The 21,720-nt window shown below is 36.4% G+C and overlaps 1 protein-coding gene and 1 long non-coding RNA gene across 8 annotated transcripts in view; one reads left to right on the top strand and one right to left on the bottom strand.

The window, feature by feature from the left end:
• LOC138696038 (uncharacterized) overlaps positions 1-18,653 on the bottom strand; it is a 37,232-nt gene extending 18,579 nt beyond the window's left edge. Inside the window, exon 1 of the long non-coding RNA XR_011331218.1 lies at positions 18,607-18,653. This is a non-coding gene — a long non-coding RNA (uncharacterized lncRNA). The remainder of the gene's footprint in view (positions 1-18,606) is intronic.
• Positions 1-19,808, top strand: part of LOC138696037 (CCR4-NOT transcription complex subunit 10-like) — a 120,641-nt gene extending 100,833 nt beyond the window's left edge. For 2 of the 7 annotated variants that reach the window (XM_069820538.1, XM_069820537.1), the window contains one exon: positions 13,613-14,842. In XM_069820538.1, coding sequence (XP_069676639.1) covers positions 13,613-13,694 — 82 coding nt within the window. In that variant the 3' untranslated portion in view covers positions 13,695-14,842. Of the gene's footprint in view, positions 1-13,385; positions 13,496-13,612; positions 14,844-14,880; positions 15,818-19,034 lie in introns of those variants that run through there. The other 5 variants (XR_011331216.1, XR_011331217.1, XM_069820541.1 and 2 more) reach the window with 5 other exon arrangements.
• Positions 19,809-21,720: the final 1,912 nt, after the last annotated feature.

The following is a 21,720-nucleotide window of genomic DNA, read 5'->3' on the forward strand; positions in this document are numbered from 1 at the left end:
CTTACAGCCCTTTACTTATGACCCCCTCAATTTAAATGCACTCTCTATATTGTATGATAACATCAATAATTAATATGCTAAATAAAGTAGACATTACATAACGAACATAGCCGCCTGAAAAGTTGAGTTTTTGAAAAAAAAAAATGTTACTACTCTACTGTATTTTGATAAATTCCGTAAAAGTGATGATCAAACTGAAAATCGTAATATCGTATTTCCCTACAACATAAATGGATACACTACTTTTCTCTCCTCCTATACCTAGTAAAATGATTTGTTTACATATTGCACTAGTAACATCAAACTCCTGTAATGGAAGGGGGTAACAGTGTTTCCGAGTATAGCCAGGTTAATGTTAAAAATGTTGGTAAACATAAAGTGATGTCCCTGTACATTAAAAAACTCAAGCACAATAAAAATTGAAGTAAAAATAAAATGATGTCCCTGTACAAATGCTATCATATTCATGCAACCCTTCACAAACTCTTGCCTTATGGAGAGAAGATCATAGGACACTCTATTATACCTATTGGTCAACTACATATTATCTGAGGAAGCCCAGAAGACGAGAAAGAATAATAATAAACGTTTCAGAGAAGTCTTGACGAAAAAACATCAAGAAAGACACAAATACCGATATTTTCCATAGGCTACTTATTTCTTCGGACCCTTATATCACACTTATGGAAATTAAGGGGAGAAAATCGCGGTCGATTTCAAGAGGAGCAACACTCTCCGAGCCTACATTACCCGGTGTTGTCGAACGAGAAACTGACAGCGAGGATTCAGATTGTGATGGCGACGCATGTTACTTCTGAACGAGTATGGTAGCCTACATAGGAAGATTCCTTCCTCTTACTCTTTCAATTTTAGGTGCATATCACATTATGAATATTAATTTACTTTTTCATTCAAATCGAAAAAAAATATTCTTTTACAATAATTGCTATTTTTTATAGAATTAATTGTTATTTTGTTTAAAAACTTTACTCACTGTCATTAATTGAAGCTGCATACCAAATTTTATGAAAATTGAGCAATTAGTTTTCGAGAAATGACTTTTGGCCAGCTAGACTATCTAAATACACTGTACGTCGTCGTATTGCTGTATTGTCCTGACTATTAACCGGCGATTATACTTTTTTTCCCCATAAAACGAGTCCCTCGGTGCAAACCACTATATGCTGGGAGCGTACACAATAGCCGAGTCACTCCCAGACTTATTGGATGTCCCCCCCCCCCATTTTTAAAACCTCTTGGTTATAAGTGCACCTCATTTTTTTTTTATATTTCAGTTCAACAACACTCAAGTCTTTTTTGTCATCTTTCAACGTGAAACGTTTTATGTACTTGACATTCGAGAAATCTGGTCACACCACAGTATAATTTCTTTCTTTGAAGTTATTTAAAGTCCAGAGTGTATCAGGATAAACCATAGGCGGAGTTATGGGGGGCATAGGGGGGCACTGCCGCCCAAAACTTGTCTGAACTCTTTTGTTTTCTATAAAATATTGAATGCAAAAGATTTTTCTTGCTTTTCTTTATAATTAAGTTATGTTTCTGTTGTTTTCAGATCATGTGTCTGGACTGTAATAGGCCTACTGTATTTAGTTTAAATTTCTGAATGTGTAAGAATTTCTATACTCATTTGAGAAATGGAAGCATTGCAATTTTTTTTTGTAACAGCCTATAATCAAATGTTAGAAGTCTGCAGATGTTCAGGCCGCCACTTGGAGAAATATGAATGACATACTGCAGAACAATGCAGAAAAAAGAAAAGTAATCCTGGTATAATGTGTAAACTTAAAAACGAGAGATTAAGTAAAATAATTAGAGATTACAATAAGCTTCAGATAAAAAAGTTTCTGTTAGCACCGTTACGTAGTGTTATCGATGTAGCTATACATGTGTTTGTGTATGAGAGAGAAAAATAGGGAGATTGTTTTAAGTGATACTCTATTAAAATTTGTAGTAGATCTACAGTTCAAGCCCTATACAACTCGGTCCAAAACATCGCGGATATGGATGTAACACTGTAAGAGATATGCCCCTCGAAATAGTACATTATGCAACGAGGCTATAATGGTAGTAATTAAGACGCGAGTATGTTTCTTTATGAAACGAGCGCAAGCGAGTTTCATAATTTTTATACGAGCGTCTTAATTGTCATTATAGGCAAGTTTCATACGACATTTTATGCTCGACCATATTTCTAACTTGAAATTATTCATAAGTATTCATGTTATGGTTATCGAAGTGAGGAGCGTAACTGACCTTCTAAATTGTGAGATGTTCGCAGACGCGAAAGTATTGATTTTTTCCGAGGAACGAATGTCATTGACCTTGATATAAACTAGAGAATAACATGAACATTAATCTTGATATAACCTGGAAATTGATTTAGAATTGAAAAACGAGATGACAAATTAAATTTATTTGAATATTATTTACACTTAACGCTAATTATTATAGTAACAGAACATAACCTTCTGCGACAGTATTGGATTTCCAGCCTCCGTGACGTTTCGCTAGTTGTCTTTCGATTGCATATCCGAGAATAATCGATACTTGCGGTTTTATAATGCTACAATGATGATTTCTCATTGGCTGAACAACTGAACTATAATGAATAGGTGTACTTTAATAAGGTGCATTAAAGGGCTACTTCCAGGTGTATAATTACTACATTTCGGCATGATCGAGCATAAATACCTTTATTAAATGATTATATTCCGATATATTCTACCACGGCCAAGCTATAACGGGGGGAGAAGGTAAATAATGTCCCCCATAACCTTGTTATATCGGGATTCTATGGTTTTGGTTCTCCCCTCCCCCCAAGGAAACTATTCTCTCTTCGCCTATGGCAGGGGTCGTCAGCACAGAGCACGCTGGGGCTAGCTCTCTTACCCGCGGAAAACGCAGTGCACTATAGTGCTCTCGTAGCTGCTAGCGGGTATGCTCTCTATCTCTCCCTTTGCACATAGGACGACACCGCGTACCCATTGCACATTCCAGCGAATGCTGACGACCACTGGCCTATGGGATAAACCGAAAAATACTGAAGACCTAAAGAAATAATTATAATATGAGATGGAACAGGTCAGTCATGTAACTGTGAGGAAGACAATGGACTGTTTTCGTGATAGACATTGTTTAGCTGTGAATGATTCTCATTTTCAGTATCTCTTGCAAAGTTTGGTTAATGATAGTGTTTTGTTTTTATGGTCTACTCAACATGATTTTGCATACTTAAATTTGTCTCAAGTTTGATGACCATGAAACAAGTAAATGAGTAAAATTTATACATATTCATACATAAAATTTAATGGAGATTCGTAATATGTAAATCTTAAAATAGAATACCATTTAAAAAAGTAAAGTTTACTGTCACATTCTATATGCCTGAATAACTTTTCTCGAACACTAGTATCATATTGTATGGTTTATCTTCAACAGCTTTTGTATAACACAAATAAAATTTAAGAAGTTATGAGTGATATTCCATACTTAATGAACACGCTGTATAAAAATGATATTGTTTATGAAATTCATTAATACGAGTAGCCATTCTCCTCTTTGTATAGCGAAAAAAAATATAAACTATTCTTTCTTTTTGCAAACATAATATCTATGTCAGGTTCTAAATATTAAAGTCAGTATAAATTTTGTTCTTGACCGGCGCGACAGCAGATATTTCATGTCAATAAATGCAACAGACAATAATTATATCAAATTAATCCTCAAGCAGTCGACTCAAACTCGACACCGCTATAATGTCGGCGCGTTGTAAAAGACTTCCATTGTTGAACATACTTTGATGTAACCGCGGTGTACATAAAACCTATAGCTCAAGATGATAAATTATGACTTACATGGTAAGTGTACTCACGATATAGATTTTCAAAGCATCTTTTTCCCCTTTAAAAATATGTTTCTTTCATATTGTAAGCCAACGACATGCTGAACGAAAAATAAACCTAGCCTAAATGGAACGAATTAACCGTTAATTTTATTTTAATTGTAGACCAACATTATTCTTTCTTTCTTTCCCTTAGTTTAACCTCTCCCTTTTATAGTCGCGACGCTGTTATTCCCGGCGTGACTCCTCCTCTTTGCTTACGTCTTAGGAAGTGAAGGCTCTATAAAGTCTAGGTAGGTAGTATCGTTCGCCATTTTTGTTCTTTCGTTGCTGAGCTACCATACGACGAATCTATTTGCCACACCGTTAAACATTATCATGTCGTAGCTCCTATGATAATAAATCAAATGCACTGTAATTCAGCAAATAATTGAGTGGCAAATAACGTCTTCGTGTGCTTTCTGCGAACGCCAACGAAAGAGCCAAAATGTCGGGCGATTATATTAAGTATTTATCGAGCCTTAACCCATTTGATCCCAAGACACTTTCAATGATTGGAATATAAATATTTCAGAATTGCCCAAATTATTTATCCCAAATTATTTTTTATTAAAAATGTTGGTGTTTCTTATATATTCCTACTTATTGACACATAAGAAACAAAATAAGATGATTATTGGTCCTCTCAAATCATTTACGCCGTAAATAATGCATGTTCCCATTTGGGAACAGTGGGAGTAAAGGGGTTAAGAAATGAATAACGTCTTCATAAGCGAATCACAAGACGCACACGTTTAAATGTAGCCGACCTGCAACGCGATTGGCTGCCGGAAATTAGAGCGACGGGACTATAGGTTCATTTACACGACCCACGCCACACGGGCCTTACAGGGCCGCGACCTACCGGGAGAGGAATTACTCTATTGGATCACATACATACTTTTTTGACCACACAAGGACATGGAGGGCCTCCCTGGATGAGGGATCAGTTCAATGCCAGGGCCACCTCCGATACAACACAAACATTTAAGACATAACACATCATTCACTCATACATATGAAAGGATTAAGGGAAGGATCGGCGTCCATGGCCGGACTTTCAAGAGGTACAATCCCGGCATTTGTCTGGAAATAACTGAGGAAACCATGAAAAACCTCAGGATTATCGGCCACTGGGATCGAACTCCGGACCTCCCGAATGCAAGGCCAGCCCTCTACCACACCGCTAGCCCGCTCGGTGACCAACATTATAAGTTCCAAAATATTATGTTCCATAGGCGCTGATTTGAGAGGACAAGGCACTTTCTGTCCCCTCAACTTTCATAAAACCAGGGGCGTTGCCCCCATTGACATTAATAGTGGGGTCTCGCCCCTCAAAATAATAATTGGAAGAGAGAGATTCTTCATTTAAAAAATAATTAACTTGTTTGAAAGATAAACTAATACATAAGCCAAAAATGGTTATTTCAAATCCATAGAGAGGGCCAGCCATCGCTGTGAACATGTTAGTGACGAAACTCACATTGCTCCTTCCTTTCTTTCTTCTTGCATTTGGATAAGCTAAATGCTATGTTTTATTTAACGACGCTCGCAACTGCAGAGGTTATATCAGCGTCGCAGGATGTATCGGAATTTTGTCCCTCAGGAGTTATTTTACATGCCAGTAAATCTACTGACATGAGCCTGTCGCATTTAAGCACATTTAAATACCGTCGACCTAGCCCGGGATCGAACCCGCAACCTTGGGCATAGAAGGCCAGCGCTATACCAACTTGCCAACCAGGTCGATTGCATTTGGATAAGCGAATCCCCACACGATGCAATGGTGCCCTCATTTCTTTTTCTATGATTATCATTTTTTCAGTTCAATTAAAGTTTATCAACTATTGCGTACCTCTGATTGAGGTTCTGGCTGATATGTAGGCCTACCTACTATCAGGCAATACATCTCACTTGACGATAGGCTATGTGTTAGATGAAGAACAATAATTGTTTGTACACATCTGAAGTCTGATTACTGGAATAATGTTACTAGTCAGCGATGTATGCAATGGAAAGGAAAGGAACTGGCCACCATACTTCATTATCTCCTGGTTTAGTTGCCTCATTAGTAAAGCCCAATATTTGGTCACATTAAACAAAACTTAGGTATGCAGTGACTATACCTACGCTCAAGACTACGGAAAGAAGTGCTAGGTACTTCCGTTTCTCTGGTGTATCTTATATGGAGGTACAATAAATAAAATTGTGTACAACTGCAAACAATTCTTTCAGTAAATGTTTGACATACGAAATAATTCTACATAATATAGTCTAGGCCTATACAACAGAGTATTATTGTAACAAAAGAGCTCCAAAAATTAAATGACAACAAAAACTTAAAAACAGAATTTAAAACAAACACAAAATTTTATGGAATTACAGTGGACCTTTATATTTTGGTTTTTATGTAATATACATTTGATGATCATGTTGTAGTGTTTCCAATTAAACATTTCTCCCCTTCATTAGAAAATGCTTGTATATAGAAAAACTCCTATCAACCTCAAAAATTAGCTAGTACAAACTGAAAATGTGAAATATCAGGTATGTCTACATCCTTATAATATTATATGGCAATGTTCCGCGGTAACATGACCTACGAATCTCCCAGTTACATCTGTTGTTTCGTATGGCGAAACGAACCTTAGTTATCACTTGACGATATGTGTCAGAGGAAGAACAATAGTTGTTTGTATACATCTGAAGTCTGATTAGTGTAATATGTAGCTAGTCGGCGATGTATGCAATGAAGGGGAACGAAACTGACCACCCTACCCCATTATCTCCTGGCCTAGTTGCCTCATAAGTGGTCTCTTCTTGGTATCACTTGTGAGATTCAGACCTGTCTTCGGACAGTTCACTAAACAACTATAGTTCAATAATATTAACAAATTATTTGACTGTAATAACAAATTATTATTATTGTTTAGTCAACTGTCTGAAGACAGGTTTGAACCTCATAAGTGACACCAAAAGGTCTGCACACACACACACACACGCACGCACGCACACACAGTATGATCAGTAGGGCTATGAAAAGGGAGTATAGTGATGGTACCGAGTATAGTTGCGGCTGGTGGAATGGGGTCACCCGCCGCAGCTATACTCGGTATCATCATTAGCTTTAACTGTAACCTTTTCATTGCCCTAATGATCAGGCAGCTCATGTTCATCATCGCTGCAAGGATCAACGAAGGATGAAAGTGAAAGGGAAAAAGTGTCGTAGTTTTCAACTAGTTATCTTGGGTTAAGCAATTTCCATGGATATTACATGAAAAATCATACGATGTTATTTTCTGTAAAATATATAAGGACATTTTTTTTGTGGCGCGTCCGTTCGGCTACCCAATAATTCACAGAATAGGAGTGGTAAACACAATAAGCCTCAGGCTACAGTGTAAGCCTTCGGGCCCCTTCGGACCACTGTTGATCTGATCCGATCTCAAATCAGATGTCGAGGAGTGTCTTCAATGGTCTTCCTTGGTATCTTTGTGCCTGATGGGGTGTAGTGTTTAAGTAATCTAGGCAATCTATTGCGTGGCATGTCAATAATAATTGAATGTGATTGCATTCAATTATTATTGAAGAACTCTTGTTATATTTTTTCTACTGGTTTAACTATTTGTTATTCATTTCGTTTATTTTATTATACTTTATGTGGCGAGTTTATTGCGTTTTTTTTATAATTTTAATTACTTTTTCTGTATTTAATTATAAATGGATTTCTTTCAGTAAATAGTTGTATAAAATTGCGTGGAGTTCGGTCGAACCTCATACGATCATGTACAGTTTCCCTGAAAAAGGATGAGACGATTGAATATTCCTAAGTCTCAGATGTGAGACACTGCGCATGATCGGAGACCAGAGCACCGATACACAAGATAACGAATATTGAGTTACTTAAATTCAGACTATTTGGTTTGTTACTAGCATCGTTCCGAAATTCACTTCGAAAAATGCAAAAAATATGATAATATTACGTAAATGAAAGATAAATATATACATAAATCGTGTAGTTAAATCGACAATGGACCTTCATGACTAGATCGACACTCCGCACAGAAAGGAAAGCTTTCATGTCGTTTCAATAGCTCAGACGGTAAGACTTCTGCGTGTTGTGTAGAAGAGTGCGAGTTCGATTCTTAGTCTATACAACGATTTTTTTTTGTGTAAATAACGTTGAAATAGCTAAGTAACGTTGAAATAGAGTTTTACAAAGTCCTGAGATTAAGTGTTAATGATCGCAAACAATACAAAATTACAAGTTATATTATTATAAACGTTAATCTAATGAATGCATTTATACACACACATATACAATGTAAATGCATATATATTAAAAACTAACAATTAAAATGAAATTATAAAAATATATATAATAATAGACAAACTTTTACAAAGGTTTAGAGTCCTTAGGCTATGTAATTTGTTGAGTAATTATTACAATATTTTATTAATACCTTTCTCATATGTGTAAGAAATGCACTCGCACAAAACAATTTTTGTTAAAAGTATGGCTTTGGATTATTTCATTCTCACATCTTCAGTTAATTTTAACTATTTTATCTACGTGTTTGCAATAGTGTTTAATTTAGTATGCATTCAATTTTATTCATGTTATGATTGAATGGAAAAGCACTGTTGCAGTTATTGACTAATTACATATATTAATACTAATTATTAAATGCATCTGTTAAGTAACCAATTGCAGTATCTTTTGCAAAATCTTGAATGTTTAAGTTGTCAATAATATTTCTGTACTATATACTATAATACGTTAAAAGAATTTGCAATAGATTTGGGATCCTCTACTTTATAATCATTGGTTTTTAGTGAAAAAATATTTTCTTTCTTAGGATATCTACAAGTTTAAATTTAATAATATCCCGAATAGATTTAATTGCATTATCTGAATTTTGTACTTTTCTATTCAAATATATTCTATTTCCTCTTTCATAATTTTTGATAAATTACACTGTACTCCTTGCAGTATTTAAGAACATGAGGATCATTACATTGCAACTCATTACATATAGATTCTTCTTTTTAATACATGAGATTTTGAAGTCCCTGCGTTATCTACATGTTTTTACTTTTGAATTTTTTCACAACATTGAGTGGAGAAAATCCACTGAAGTAATTATGAAATTAAGTGAAAAATGCAATACATTAACTCTTAATATCAGTAGTACCAGTATCATATACGTTTTTCCAAGATTCATTTTGTAGACATAAATGTAAATAATCATTAGATACAACATTTACGATCCTTTCTTAGTTTTTAAATTAATATTTTGAAATTGTTCAGTGACATTGGAAACACTTAGGATTTGTTTATCATGTTCAGACAAGCCATTCATTATAGGTTCTGTCGAATACTAATTCAGTCTAATTCTGTGTACAAAACATTTATCAATGGCTGTGCTACTTCAGCTTAGATTTAATTTGATTAGTTTCGCAACAGTTGGACTTCCTGTTATATCCTGTTATTTAGATATTTAATTTAGGGTTGATTTATTAACTCTTACTATGCAAGATGCCTCTTATTTCAATAATTCTACATCACGTTAAATAGTCATTGTCTACACTAAAGTATTATCGTCATCCCTCATTTCTCATCGTAATGGCGAACCGACGTGACATGAGACAGCGAGTTATAGCTCTAGTTGAGGCTGGATATGGGGCTAGATCTGCTGGCCGTTTGGTCGGTGTTCCTGGAAGTACAGCCGCGAGGTGGCTTATCGTTACCAAAATTTAGGGGAGGTCGAAAATCGCCCTATTCCTGGGTGTCCGCGGATTTCTTCATTGGAAGAGGATGCTCTCTTATTCGAGACAGTTCGACAGGACCCCTTTCTGACTGCTAACGAAATAAGAGCAGTATCTAACTTTCCCGGCTCTTCACAGGCTGTGATCAGCAGGTTGAGGAACCGCGGTATTAGGAGCCGGAGGGCTGCGCAAATGGAAATATTGGGGGAAGCACAAGCTGTCGACCGTCTTGCCTTCGCTACCAATCGAGTGGATTTCGATTGGAGAAATGTAATTTTCTCCGACGAAACAACCATCTCGAGTGATTACGAAGGTCCTGTCCGTGTCTATCGTGAGGATGGTCTCCGACATGACCAGCGCTATGTGCACCGACGTGAAAGATCGGGGCGCTTTAGCATATCGTGTTGGGGGGTGGATGTCTTACGATGGACCTGGCGTTATAGAAGCATCTATGGCCGGTTTAATGCGGGAACTTACGAGCACATTCTGGAAAATATATTCCTTCCCTCCGCCCGAGAAAGTTTTCCCGAAGGAACATTGCTCTTCCAGCAGGATAGCCATCCCGTGCACTATGCTGCAAGCATTCAAAGATGGTTTCAAAGGAGACTCGAGATCGAAATCATTAATTGGCCTCCGAAGTCACCTGATTTGAATGTCATCGAAAATTTATGGGTGGAATTGAAAAAGAGAAGGATAGTCCCTATGCCCACCGACGCCCTCGAAATCGAGACGAATTGTGGGATCAAGTTGTTGACACCTGGGAAGATCTCGCCGGGGATCAGAACTTATTTCACAATCTCGTGACATCCATGCCGGATCGACTTAGATCTGTAATAGAAGCTGATGGCATGTGGACAAGATTTTAAGTTAACAGGTCTATTTTTGTTTCTTATGATTTTTGTTTCAGGAAGAATACTTTTAACTTCCAAGTAAGTTTTATTATTTTTTTTTTTGACGAGGTTCAGCCAACTTGTAAAACCCAGAAATTGGGCATAAATTATTCCATATTTTTCGACAAATTAGACAGTCGAGGAACTCTGAACAAGTTAATTACACCTCAAAAAAAAAGTTTTACCCGGGATCGAACACGAGACGTTTCGGTTATACAGCGGAACCAACACGCTACTATATGAGCTACCGAGACAAGACAGTGACAGCAGCAGTCCAGAATGTAGATCCCTTAGCAGGCATTTGCCATTCGGTACAGTGAAGCAATGATATTTTGTGACTCGAGCTATGTTGTGAAATCCTGGCCTTAAATGGCAGTCTTCTTCGTGATCCTTATTCTGGTCCTTGTCCTTGTTGTGGTCCTTATAACAATTCTTGTACTATTTCTCATGTTATGTATCGTTACGTCGATATCGAGTGAACCGCGCTGTAGAACTTTAACTTCCGACGACCAAGAATCGTCTCATTCTTTTTAAGGGTAACTGTACATACTGTATGCTGTGAACAGACATTTTCTGTTACAAAACTTCTAAAAAATCAACAAGATTGAGGATGAGTGACAATCTGAGAAACATTTTGCGTATATCTGTTGCTAATAACGTATTCATCCCGACTTCAAGGGCATAGTAAAATCGAAATGAATCAAGAAACTGAAAGTGGCAGGAACGTTAACATCACTGCTGTATTTGAATTAGAGAGCTTCAGAACAGCGCTTAAAACCGGTTTATATTTGACCGGTCACACAACAACCGGCGAGGTTGAGCATCCAACCGAATATCCGCCTTTCAAGAGGTTGCGCCTGATGTCTTGCTGGCTAGACAGAACCACAGATATATAGGACAGAACACCAATTGCACTTCATCTTACAGGAACACTGATGACATTTTCAAACTACACTAATGGAGTAAAAATTGAAGGAAATATACTTTTCCTAATTAAAAAAGTGTTAGATTGGAATAAGATCATCATTGATTGGACAGTTTGGCACATTTATTTTCATAACTAATATATAAATCAACTAATGGACACGGTAACAAAGGAAATAAGCATAAAGCTTAGATAAAATCTCACATGTAAACAAATACAAGAATAAAATAAATTGCAGTCACTTACAAAATAGAGGAGCAAATAAGTACTCACTATTTTAACGTTCATACTTTAAACTCAAAACGCATTGGCTACCTCTGGAAGAGTAGGTGTTAATATAGCCAATATATAGTCTTTTAATTAGATTTTTAAGTGGAGTATTATTATTTTACTAATAAATTATTTTTAAGGAGATAAAGTTGTTAATAAAAATAAAAGCACCCTCAAGCTCTAATGAGTGCAGCTTCATGATGAGTGCTGTTCAATTCCTGGATTGCTGAATGAATGAATGAATGAATTAATTAATTAATTAATTAATGAAGTCGGCCTGGTTGGCTCAGCTGCTATAGCGCTGCCATTCTATGCCCGAGGTTTTGGGTTCGATCGCGGGCCAGGTGGCTTGTAAAAGATCTCCTGCGGGACAAAGTTCCGGCGCACCAGCGACGCTGATATAACCTCGGCTTTTGCGAGCGTGGTTTAAAACATAATATTTTGGATGGATGGATTAATTAATAAATTAATGCAATCAATCAACCAACCAATGCGGAGAGATTCGGAAATATCAACTGAAACGTACACGATGATAATCGCGTCCTTCCAACAATTCTTGGAACTCAATATTATCTGTCTTTCATGATCCAGAATCGTCCATCCGAGAAAGAATCGGACATTATTACGCCGAACATTGGACTACTCTGCGAGACGGAAGAGCTTCGCGTACTGTCTATAGCGTCAGGCGTTCAGTAGCAATATATCATTCCTACGTTTCGTAACTGGTTGTGCACGACTCTAATTTGAATGTCTTCGACCTCATGTGGAGCTTCTCCAACCGCCCTCCAGTATCTCACTGCATCTGTACTGAGAATAATAACACATTAAAAAGATGGTTTTCTTGCCGCTGCTTTGTGGCACAGAAGTTCTAACTCACTCATTTATATTGCGTAACACAACTTCGGAATTCAGCGTAATGGATGTACCGAGGACTGACGTTCTTCTGCTTAAGTAGTAAAGTCTCGTGGTGTGATTTGTAAATTTTATTTATATGTACCCGAACGGCTCTATAGATGATCCTGATCATAACCCAGATACAGGCTATGTTTTTTTTTTTTTTTTTTTTTAACAACATCTTAGGTTATTTAGCGTCTGAATCAGATGACGATGATAATGCCGGTGAAATGATTCGGGGTCCAGCACCGATAGTTAGTCAGCATTTGCTCATATTGGGTTGAGGGAAAACGCCAGAAAAACCTCAACCAGGTAACTTACCCCGACCGGAAATCGAACCCGGGCCACCTGGTTTCGCGGCCAGACACGCTAACAATTACTCCACAGGTGTCGATGTTACGAACAGCGATCGACAGGTATGTTTTAATTAGTATGTGATTAGGAAACATCGTGTGTTGTGCATCATGGAATGTGTGTGCATAAAGTAGAAACACATAAGCCTCCTCTCTTTCAGTTTTCAGGATTAAGTCTTTCACGGGGAGATGAACTCTCGCCTGAAAAACGAGACAGGATTCGAAAGAGAGAGGGAGAGGGAGAGAGAGAGGGGGGGGAGTGTGAGAGAAAGAGAGAAATGAAAATAATAGAAATAAAAGAAAATGAAAAGTGAATTTAGGCCTTGAACATAAGAGAGCTCATAGAGAAAATGCGATTCCAAGAATACAACTTTGGCCACCAGGTGAGAGCCAAACCAGTACTGGAATACGTTAAATCAGAGGCTGAATTCTTTTTGGGATATGGGAAGCCATCTTGTCCACAACACGCACTTGTTTCAGGCAATAAAAATGTAAGCAATAAAGAAATCGTAAGTAAACATTGTTCAGACTTACATGTAGGGTTATTTCTAATACTGTGGTCTTAGAAATTTCTAAGACTATTCTATTATTTTTGTATCTTCCAATACAGGTACGTGAAGAAAAGGAAATCGCGACGAATTGTGTTCTTTATGCATACGGTGAAAGTAAAAGGAGTTCAAACAAATGTATGAAAACGTATGTTCGCTTCTTCAAAGACTACATATTAGCTGTAGTGGAATATAGACTATCCAGAAGCAGATTAAAGATGGCAGCACAGCGTCGCGTAGTGACCAACGCAACAAGAGAGACAACAAATATTGAACAGAATCTGTAGAAACTTTGATAGATCAACTATCATAAATGTCAAAGCCACTAAAGTAGGCAACAGATTTCACATACATTATATTTAGATTGTGATGTTACCATTAAGGCCCTCTTCTCGGGGCACTATCGTAAGTGGTGTGAAGGAAAGTGAAACCACAAGAGAATTCCGACAAATTCCGGCGAAAATTTTAATATTGCTTTTAAGTTACAGAACTCAGATAAATTTGTCACTTGCAATAGAATCAATATTCATACAGGCCTACAAAAAGTAAACCAGAGATGTATGAGTTCTATCTGCACTTCAGACACAAAGACAAGTACATCTATAAAAGACAATTAAAGCCCGAAACAAAAATTAAGAAACTATCTCGAGACGCTCTGCATAAATCTGAAAAATATGAAGTAATGCATTGATATGATTCCATTAATTTGTAACACTCAACGTAAATATTGCATAATATTTTGTTTCAAAGTAAAAGTATCGGTATAAGATCTTCAACCAAATATAAAACCTCACCGTTTCTATAAGATCACCAGTCTTTTACAAATATTCTACTCCCTGATAGAATACTGTTCAAATTTAATATTGGTAGAGACAGTAGTAGCAATATCAGTACTTCAATTATTACAGCACTCACTTCCAACCCAATACTCTGTGACGTCATAGCGAGCTTCTCGCGTTCTCCGTAGCAATCCAGATAGACTCTCAAGTCCTGACCTGATCGAAGCAGTGGTGTGTGGCAAACCAGTTTAACTTAGCGTTTACAGTACCTAATAAGTAATAATAGGAACGAGACAGGTACACGCTACTATACTTAAATAATTTTGGTATCTTTCTGATATATTTAATGTACCTAAATTCATGTAGACTTATTTTTAAACTAAACTATAGTCCTGGGCGGCTTGGCATTTGATTAAAAACCCTTTGAGTAAACCCAAGCTAAATGCAGTTATTTAGTAGACAGGCATATTTTACTTATGTAGAAAGTCACCTGATATAACTTAGATAACAGAACTACATGTCTTTAAATAATTTTATATCTTATTTTCTAGGTTGAAATTTCTGCAGTGTCTCCCAAAATAACTATTTCTGTTCCAAGTGAAGTTGATTTATCAGCTCACAATCCTAGGAAAGAAAGATGGAGGAAATTGAAGTGACTTAAAAAACAAAGTGAAGTATCCTCATTGTCATCTGTAGGAGAAAACAGTCGTGATTCTCAGCTTGCGGGTGGAAATAGCGACAAATTAAAAATTTATGTGATATGTTTCTATCTACCGCAAAGATTGTGAAAATTCAAGTGGATTTACGGGATCGTAGCAAGAAAGGAATGTGCTACCCAAAGGAACTGAAAACCGTGGCCCTAAGGAAGTTTTTAAGTCCTAATGTTTATAAATGTATGGAGTACTACAGTTGTCTACAACGTGCTTAAGACAAATGACAGAAAAATGGCAGTACTCTTCTGCCCTAAATGAATTTATATTTTCTGATGTAAAGTTGAAAGTGAGTAATTTAAGTGAGATAGAGAAATATTGCCTTAATTTCAGATGAAATGTCATTTTTTACTTCATGACGTAGATGGGAGGATAATATTAAAATGGATTTAAGAGAGGTGGGATATGATAGAGACTGCATTAATCTTGCACAGGATAGGGACCGATGGCGGGCTTATGTGAGGGCGGTAATGAACCTTTGGGTTCTTTAAAGCCATTTGTAAGTAAGTATCGGATGAAATAGTAGGGTTAAGTAATACAGGTACTGTACAATGAAATGTGTAGACTAATCTATGTTTGGCATGAACTGGTAGGTCTACAACGTAGATTCTACATATTTGTAGTTTCTTCATAAATTAATGGGAATTAAAAAAAAAAAAGAGAGACAAAAGACACTGCCCGTTTAAGTATGGTATTCCTTGCATACCGTGTATAATATGAAAATATGTACATATAATTAGTATCATTATTACGCTATTACTATTACCACCACCACCACCACCACTGTATTTTTCTATTATGTATAATAACTATAATTTTGTACCTAATATCTTTTCATTTTCGAATTTCTTTGTATTACTGGTATGTATACCCAGATCTGATTTCAATACGGCTTCATAATAATCGAAGGAACCGATATCTACTTTCCTTTCAGTAGCCTATATTACTCATTCTCTACGTTACACTATTAGACCTATACATTCAACCAGAGCTAGTAGCTCTGACAATCCACGATCCGCCACAGCTCCGAGATCGACTCTGACTATTTCTCCGAGAGGAAAAGCGTACTCCGACGTCACAACTCGACCAGTTGGTAATGACTGCATTACAGAGACCTTCTCTATTGCAGAGGCTATTCAGTGTCCAATTTCAATGTATATGCCCAAAGTACTCTGACAGGTACAGATTTCTTTTACATGTCGGAAATCTTCTGCACGGACGTCCCAGCCTTACTTCCCTCTCAGAGGAAACCATGCTGCAGGCTTCAAGCATCGGTCGGATCTGCATATTTTTCATTTCATTTCTTTTCACTTACTGTATTCCATATAACTTACTTTAGCATTTGAGCTTTAAGATGTGAAACAAGTCAAGATTTCACAAGATTGTAATTTTTTTTTTCGCAAGTTGAAGTGAGCCGAGGATTCGCCGTAGATTACCTGGTATTTGCATTATGATTGGGTAATACCTAGGAAAAAACCCAATCAGGTAATCAGCCCAAACTGGAATCTAACCCAAGCCCTAGCGCAGCTCCAGATCACCAGGCTAGCGAGTCTGCCGACTGAGCTACGTTGGTGGCTCTACAAAAAATATACAGAAGGCCTACATAGCATAAAAACCTCAAAAATGATTCATCTTTTGAGCTAAACATGTATATATTAATGGGTAAACTTCAATAAATTCGGTAGGCTAGTTAATGTACTAGAAGCAGAATTAATTATTATACTGCAAAACGTGCTAATCTGCAAATATCAATTCAATCTTTAGTGTCAACTTGAAATATTTCTCTCCATTCTTACAAAGATACTGAAAGTTAGATCTATCCAAAGAAATTATTATATTTACCCTATATGGAAAATTTCTGCAGACAACGAAAGGCCGTTAATAAAAAACTTATTCGCAACACACACTTCCCTTTCCCCACTCTTTCTCTTCTACTAACACAAAGAACTTGCTAATTTCTTAGATAACAAACCTGTATTATGATAATAGGGGAAAATAATTATACTGTAAGTTCACAGGGCTAACGGCTTCGAAGCTGGGTACCTGGTTCTAATGAAGTGCACTGGAAGCAATTTAAACATGGGGGCATGAAATAGTTACTCTGCCTGCCATAAAAATTCACTTCAATTAATCCCCAAGGTAAAAAAAAAACCACGTGGGCCAGTTGAGTAGATTAATCACAACATAGATGTAATATTAGTATTCCTACACATCTGTATAGTCTGTATTTGTTCCCATAGCATCATCATCATCATCATCATCATCACAAAGTGATGGTATGGTCAAGTCACTGTCATTTAATATTAAATGTAGGCGTCATTTAGAATGATGGGTGAACGGCTGTATCTTCGTAGTCAGTGCACTGTTTACTTGTATGTGTTTATTAGAACACGTGATGGCACTGAAGACATAATTACACAGAATAATTACATTTAATAATAATAATAATAATAATAATAATAATAATAATAATAATAATAATATTTTAAAGTAAAAGTAATTTGCCTTTACAACTTGCATAGACATTACATACATACATACATACATACATACACACATACATACATATTATAATTTACATTCATTCAATTATTTATTAATTCATAATTTTCATATTAATTCACAACTGTCTCTAATCTTTCCTACACCCTGCCTTCTCTCAGTCCCCGCACATGATGCATATTATCCTGATGTCGTCTATCAACTGATAGTTTCTTCTTCTCCGAACTCTTCTCCCGTTCACCATTCCTTCCAGTGTATCCTTCAGTAGGCAGTTTCTTCTCAGCCAGTGACCCAACCAATTCCTTTTATTTCTCTTCCTGACAAGTTTCAACATTATTCTCTCTTCACTTACTCTTTCCAACACAGCCTCACTTCTTCTTCTGTCTGTCCATTTCGCACGCTCCATTCTTCTCTTTGGCACTGATATCTTTCACCTCACTCACTACACTGGCACTATGGCACACTTCACTGACGCTATACGAGTAGAACACATTTCACTGACACTACAAACTTTTCACTGATCAAAAAATTTCACTATCACTATATATTGTGATCATTGCAATCACTTTAATGATTACAGACCAACTAACCAGATAAAAAGGTTATCCAGACGATTTTACGGCGGGATTTTAATATCTCTCAGATGGTAGTTTCAGTCACAACTGAATGCGGAAATTTCATACGAATTTTAATACCAGAATATCAACACTGTTGACTACAAAAATCCAGAAAAGGATTTTTTTGAAGAAGGCTACTGCAACAGACAGATTGCGGCTCGATTTACGAGCTACGTCGTTCTACATAATAATAGTAGGCCTATGGTAAGTTCTAAGACGCTGTTTTTCTGAATGTCACGTGTTACGGTAATCAAGTGATACGTCAGCACTTTTCTCATACGGTTCGTAGTTTCTTCCATCGAAAAGGAAGAATTATACATCCCGTGATGATAGAGTATCTCGAAATACTTTTTTTAATTACTATGTTCGTTGTACTTGTTGAAAGACATTCATCTCTAAACAGATTTCCCACAGGAACGTACCCAGTCAATACTTAAAAAAAACTTACCTTGCAGTCGACGTCGACAGAGCTGGCTCATGATGGGGACGCTTACCTGCAAAAAACAAAACAAAACATCTCACATTAGTCTTATACGACAATATACTACCACTGCCACCACCATTATTATTATTATTATTATTATTATTATTATTATTATTATTATTATTATTATTAATATTAGTATTATTATTAATATTAGTATTATCATCATTATTATTATCATTATTATTATTATCATTATTATTATTATTATTATGTTTCTAATGCTTTGTTATTCGAGCTATAACGCATTTTTTGGAGTAATGACGCAATTATTATTATCAGCTACCCCATGTCGCCGAAATTACACCAACTTGCACACACGTAGACAGCGTGCTCAACATCACGAATCACTCATTGTATATATTTTAATATTTAATTGTATTGAATTGCAGAATTGACTGAACATGACTTGGAAATCATGAGTCTGACAGTGACGATAGCGTGAAAGATAAAGCATACGTACCTGGTGAAAACGACAATGGCATTTCCTCAGAAAATGATTCTGATGAGGTTTGTATTTCAAAATTATACATATTATGTATTAAAAATGGGTAGGTCAAGTAGTTATTACTGTTTTATACCTCCAATTGGTTATACTCTTATACCGTAGTTTCAAACACCGTAAGACGCAAAAATATGACGTGGTGACATCCCAGTGGCTGGTGCAAAATAGATAAAGCAACGTGGAAGAGGAGCATTAGCAAGGAGCGAGTAGGGGTACAGTAAAAATGAACCTGGTAAGTGGAAATGCAACAAAGACAGTGGAAAACGACAAGTGAAGCCAACATTTTAAATATTTCCACTCTACGACGAATAAAATCAGAGGATGTCCAGAGATACTACAACAGAAATACGCCATAGATAATACACGTTGCATTATCATTTTTTAATTAATGATAAAATGATTCATGTTCGTAAGACCATATTTCTTAACACACTCTGAATTGGAGAATGGCGTGTAAGGAGTTGGGTGAAAATTGGATACGGGATAAGTCCACTCTCTGGTTCTCATAACTAGGCAGAGTGCAATTAATTATTACCGCTTTAAACTCCAGTTTTATTTTTGTTTCATATTTCATGTATTTTTTGTCTATATAGATGTTATAATTTGTTTTTACTTATTAGGCCTACATTATTATATGATTTTCAATAAATATAATGTTAATAAACAAGAGAATTGTGTTTAGAATTATTAGCAGTATAATAATGCTCCCACCAATTTCCTTTCAAAACCTAGTAAGTCCATTTTTGGTTGGGAAGTTAAGAAACAAAATCACGCAGCCTAATTCCATTTATGGCTCAAAATGAAACAGCAATAGAAAATCAGATACCTCATCATCAAGAAGACTGATTTTATTGCAACATCGCAGTGTTTCGTTAAGAATGAGTAAAAGCCTCGTTATCTAGTTTCTTGCTTCCTTGTAAAATTTTGTTTCTAGGAGTTATGAAGTTCTGATCATCATGCGACATGCAAGACATTCAGTCTAAACTAACCGGCCTGTCGCAGATTCGTAAATTCAAAGCATGCGAAAAGCTTAAGCTAACCTAACTTAACCTGTTTCAACTTCCTGCACTTCTCCGCCAGCCTCCACTTTCACAGCAATTTCCGACCCTCATTTTCAGTGTGAAATTGGCATCGGATTTTTTTTATAATAGCTATGACTCGACTAGAAGCCAAGAATGTATATACAATTGCACCTTAACGTGATACGCAATAATTCAGAAAACCCTAAACTAACCAAACTTAATCTAATCTAATCTAACCTAATCTAAGCTGTAACCTAACAAAACATAACTTTAAAAAATCCAGTGTACACTGGCGTGAAACTTTCCTAATGTCACGCTTAGTTATGTTGGTAAGGCTGAAGAAGCAGCTGTACAACAATAGAGGTTTATTGACGGAGTACGATTGGAACTATCTCTGCGCTAGTTTAGCCAAAATTAATTGACCTGGAAACCTACTCGCCCTCAAATTATTATTGTTATTGTTTAGTCAATTGTCCGAAGACAGGTCTGAACCTCAAGTGATACCAGCAAGACACCACTTATGAGACAACTAGGCCAGGAGATAATGAGGTAGGATGGTCAGTTCCCTTCCCTCTCCATTACATACATCACCGATTAGCTACAAGTACACTAATCAGACTTGAGATGCATACAAACAATTTTTATTTCTCTGACAGAAATCGTCAAGTGAGATGTACTGCCTGTTAATAGATGTACATAGCCAATCAGCCAGAACCTCAATCAGAGGCAAAATTAGTATTGCTGGTATTAAAAGGAAAATGTAAAAAATTACATTATTGACCCTCCTATAGTTTATATACCTACCCCATTATCTCGTGGCTTAGTTTCCTCTTGAGTGATTCCTGATTGGTGTCACTCATGAGGTTCAGACCTGTCTTCGGAGAGTTGCCCAAGTAACTACAACTACAACTACTAAGCTGATAATGGAAACCCAAGCTTATGGTGTGTTTATACCCTTCGATAAATTACAGCAAGTTTTCTGTCGACAGACGCTGCGAATATTAATCAAAATTAGCCTAAGCTATGGAACCTACGTGCCTTAACATCACATTGAATGGATCATTAATAATAATTTGTTGCAATATTCTCAGACCGAAAAAGTTGCTTTGATTTTTTGTACTATGTTAATCTAACAATAAGTAAAACTTAGCATAGTGACAAAACATACTGAAAGCATATGGACATACTTAAATAAGAGTGTTCACTAGGATGTAATAAAGGCGTTCCATTCTAAAGCTATAAATTGACATATAAACACACACATGCACCACAACCATTCATTTTGCGATGCTGCTAACGAATTAAAGTTGGAAATCGAGTCTATGCCTTTTGTATCACACGACAGAATGATGCATTGCGTCTATACTTCGTTCCATAATGTCTGAGAGGAGCAGTAAACATTGCCAACAGAGCAGGAGGGATGTATATTGTTACACAACCAATGGAATGAGATCTATGCCATTGGTTGAATAGCAGTTATACTTCTCTCCACCTCTGCCGGTAACTTTCACATCTAGTGTCAGACATTATGGAACGGAGTATACTCAAAGA

The sequence above is a fragment of the Periplaneta americana genome, chromosome 3 (genome assembly GCF_040183065.1).
Source record: "Periplaneta americana isolate PAMFEO1 chromosome 3, P.americana_PAMFEO1_priV1, whole genome shotgun sequence".
Lineage (NCBI taxonomy): Eukaryota > Metazoa > Arthropoda > Insecta > Blattodea > Blattidae > Periplaneta > Periplaneta americana.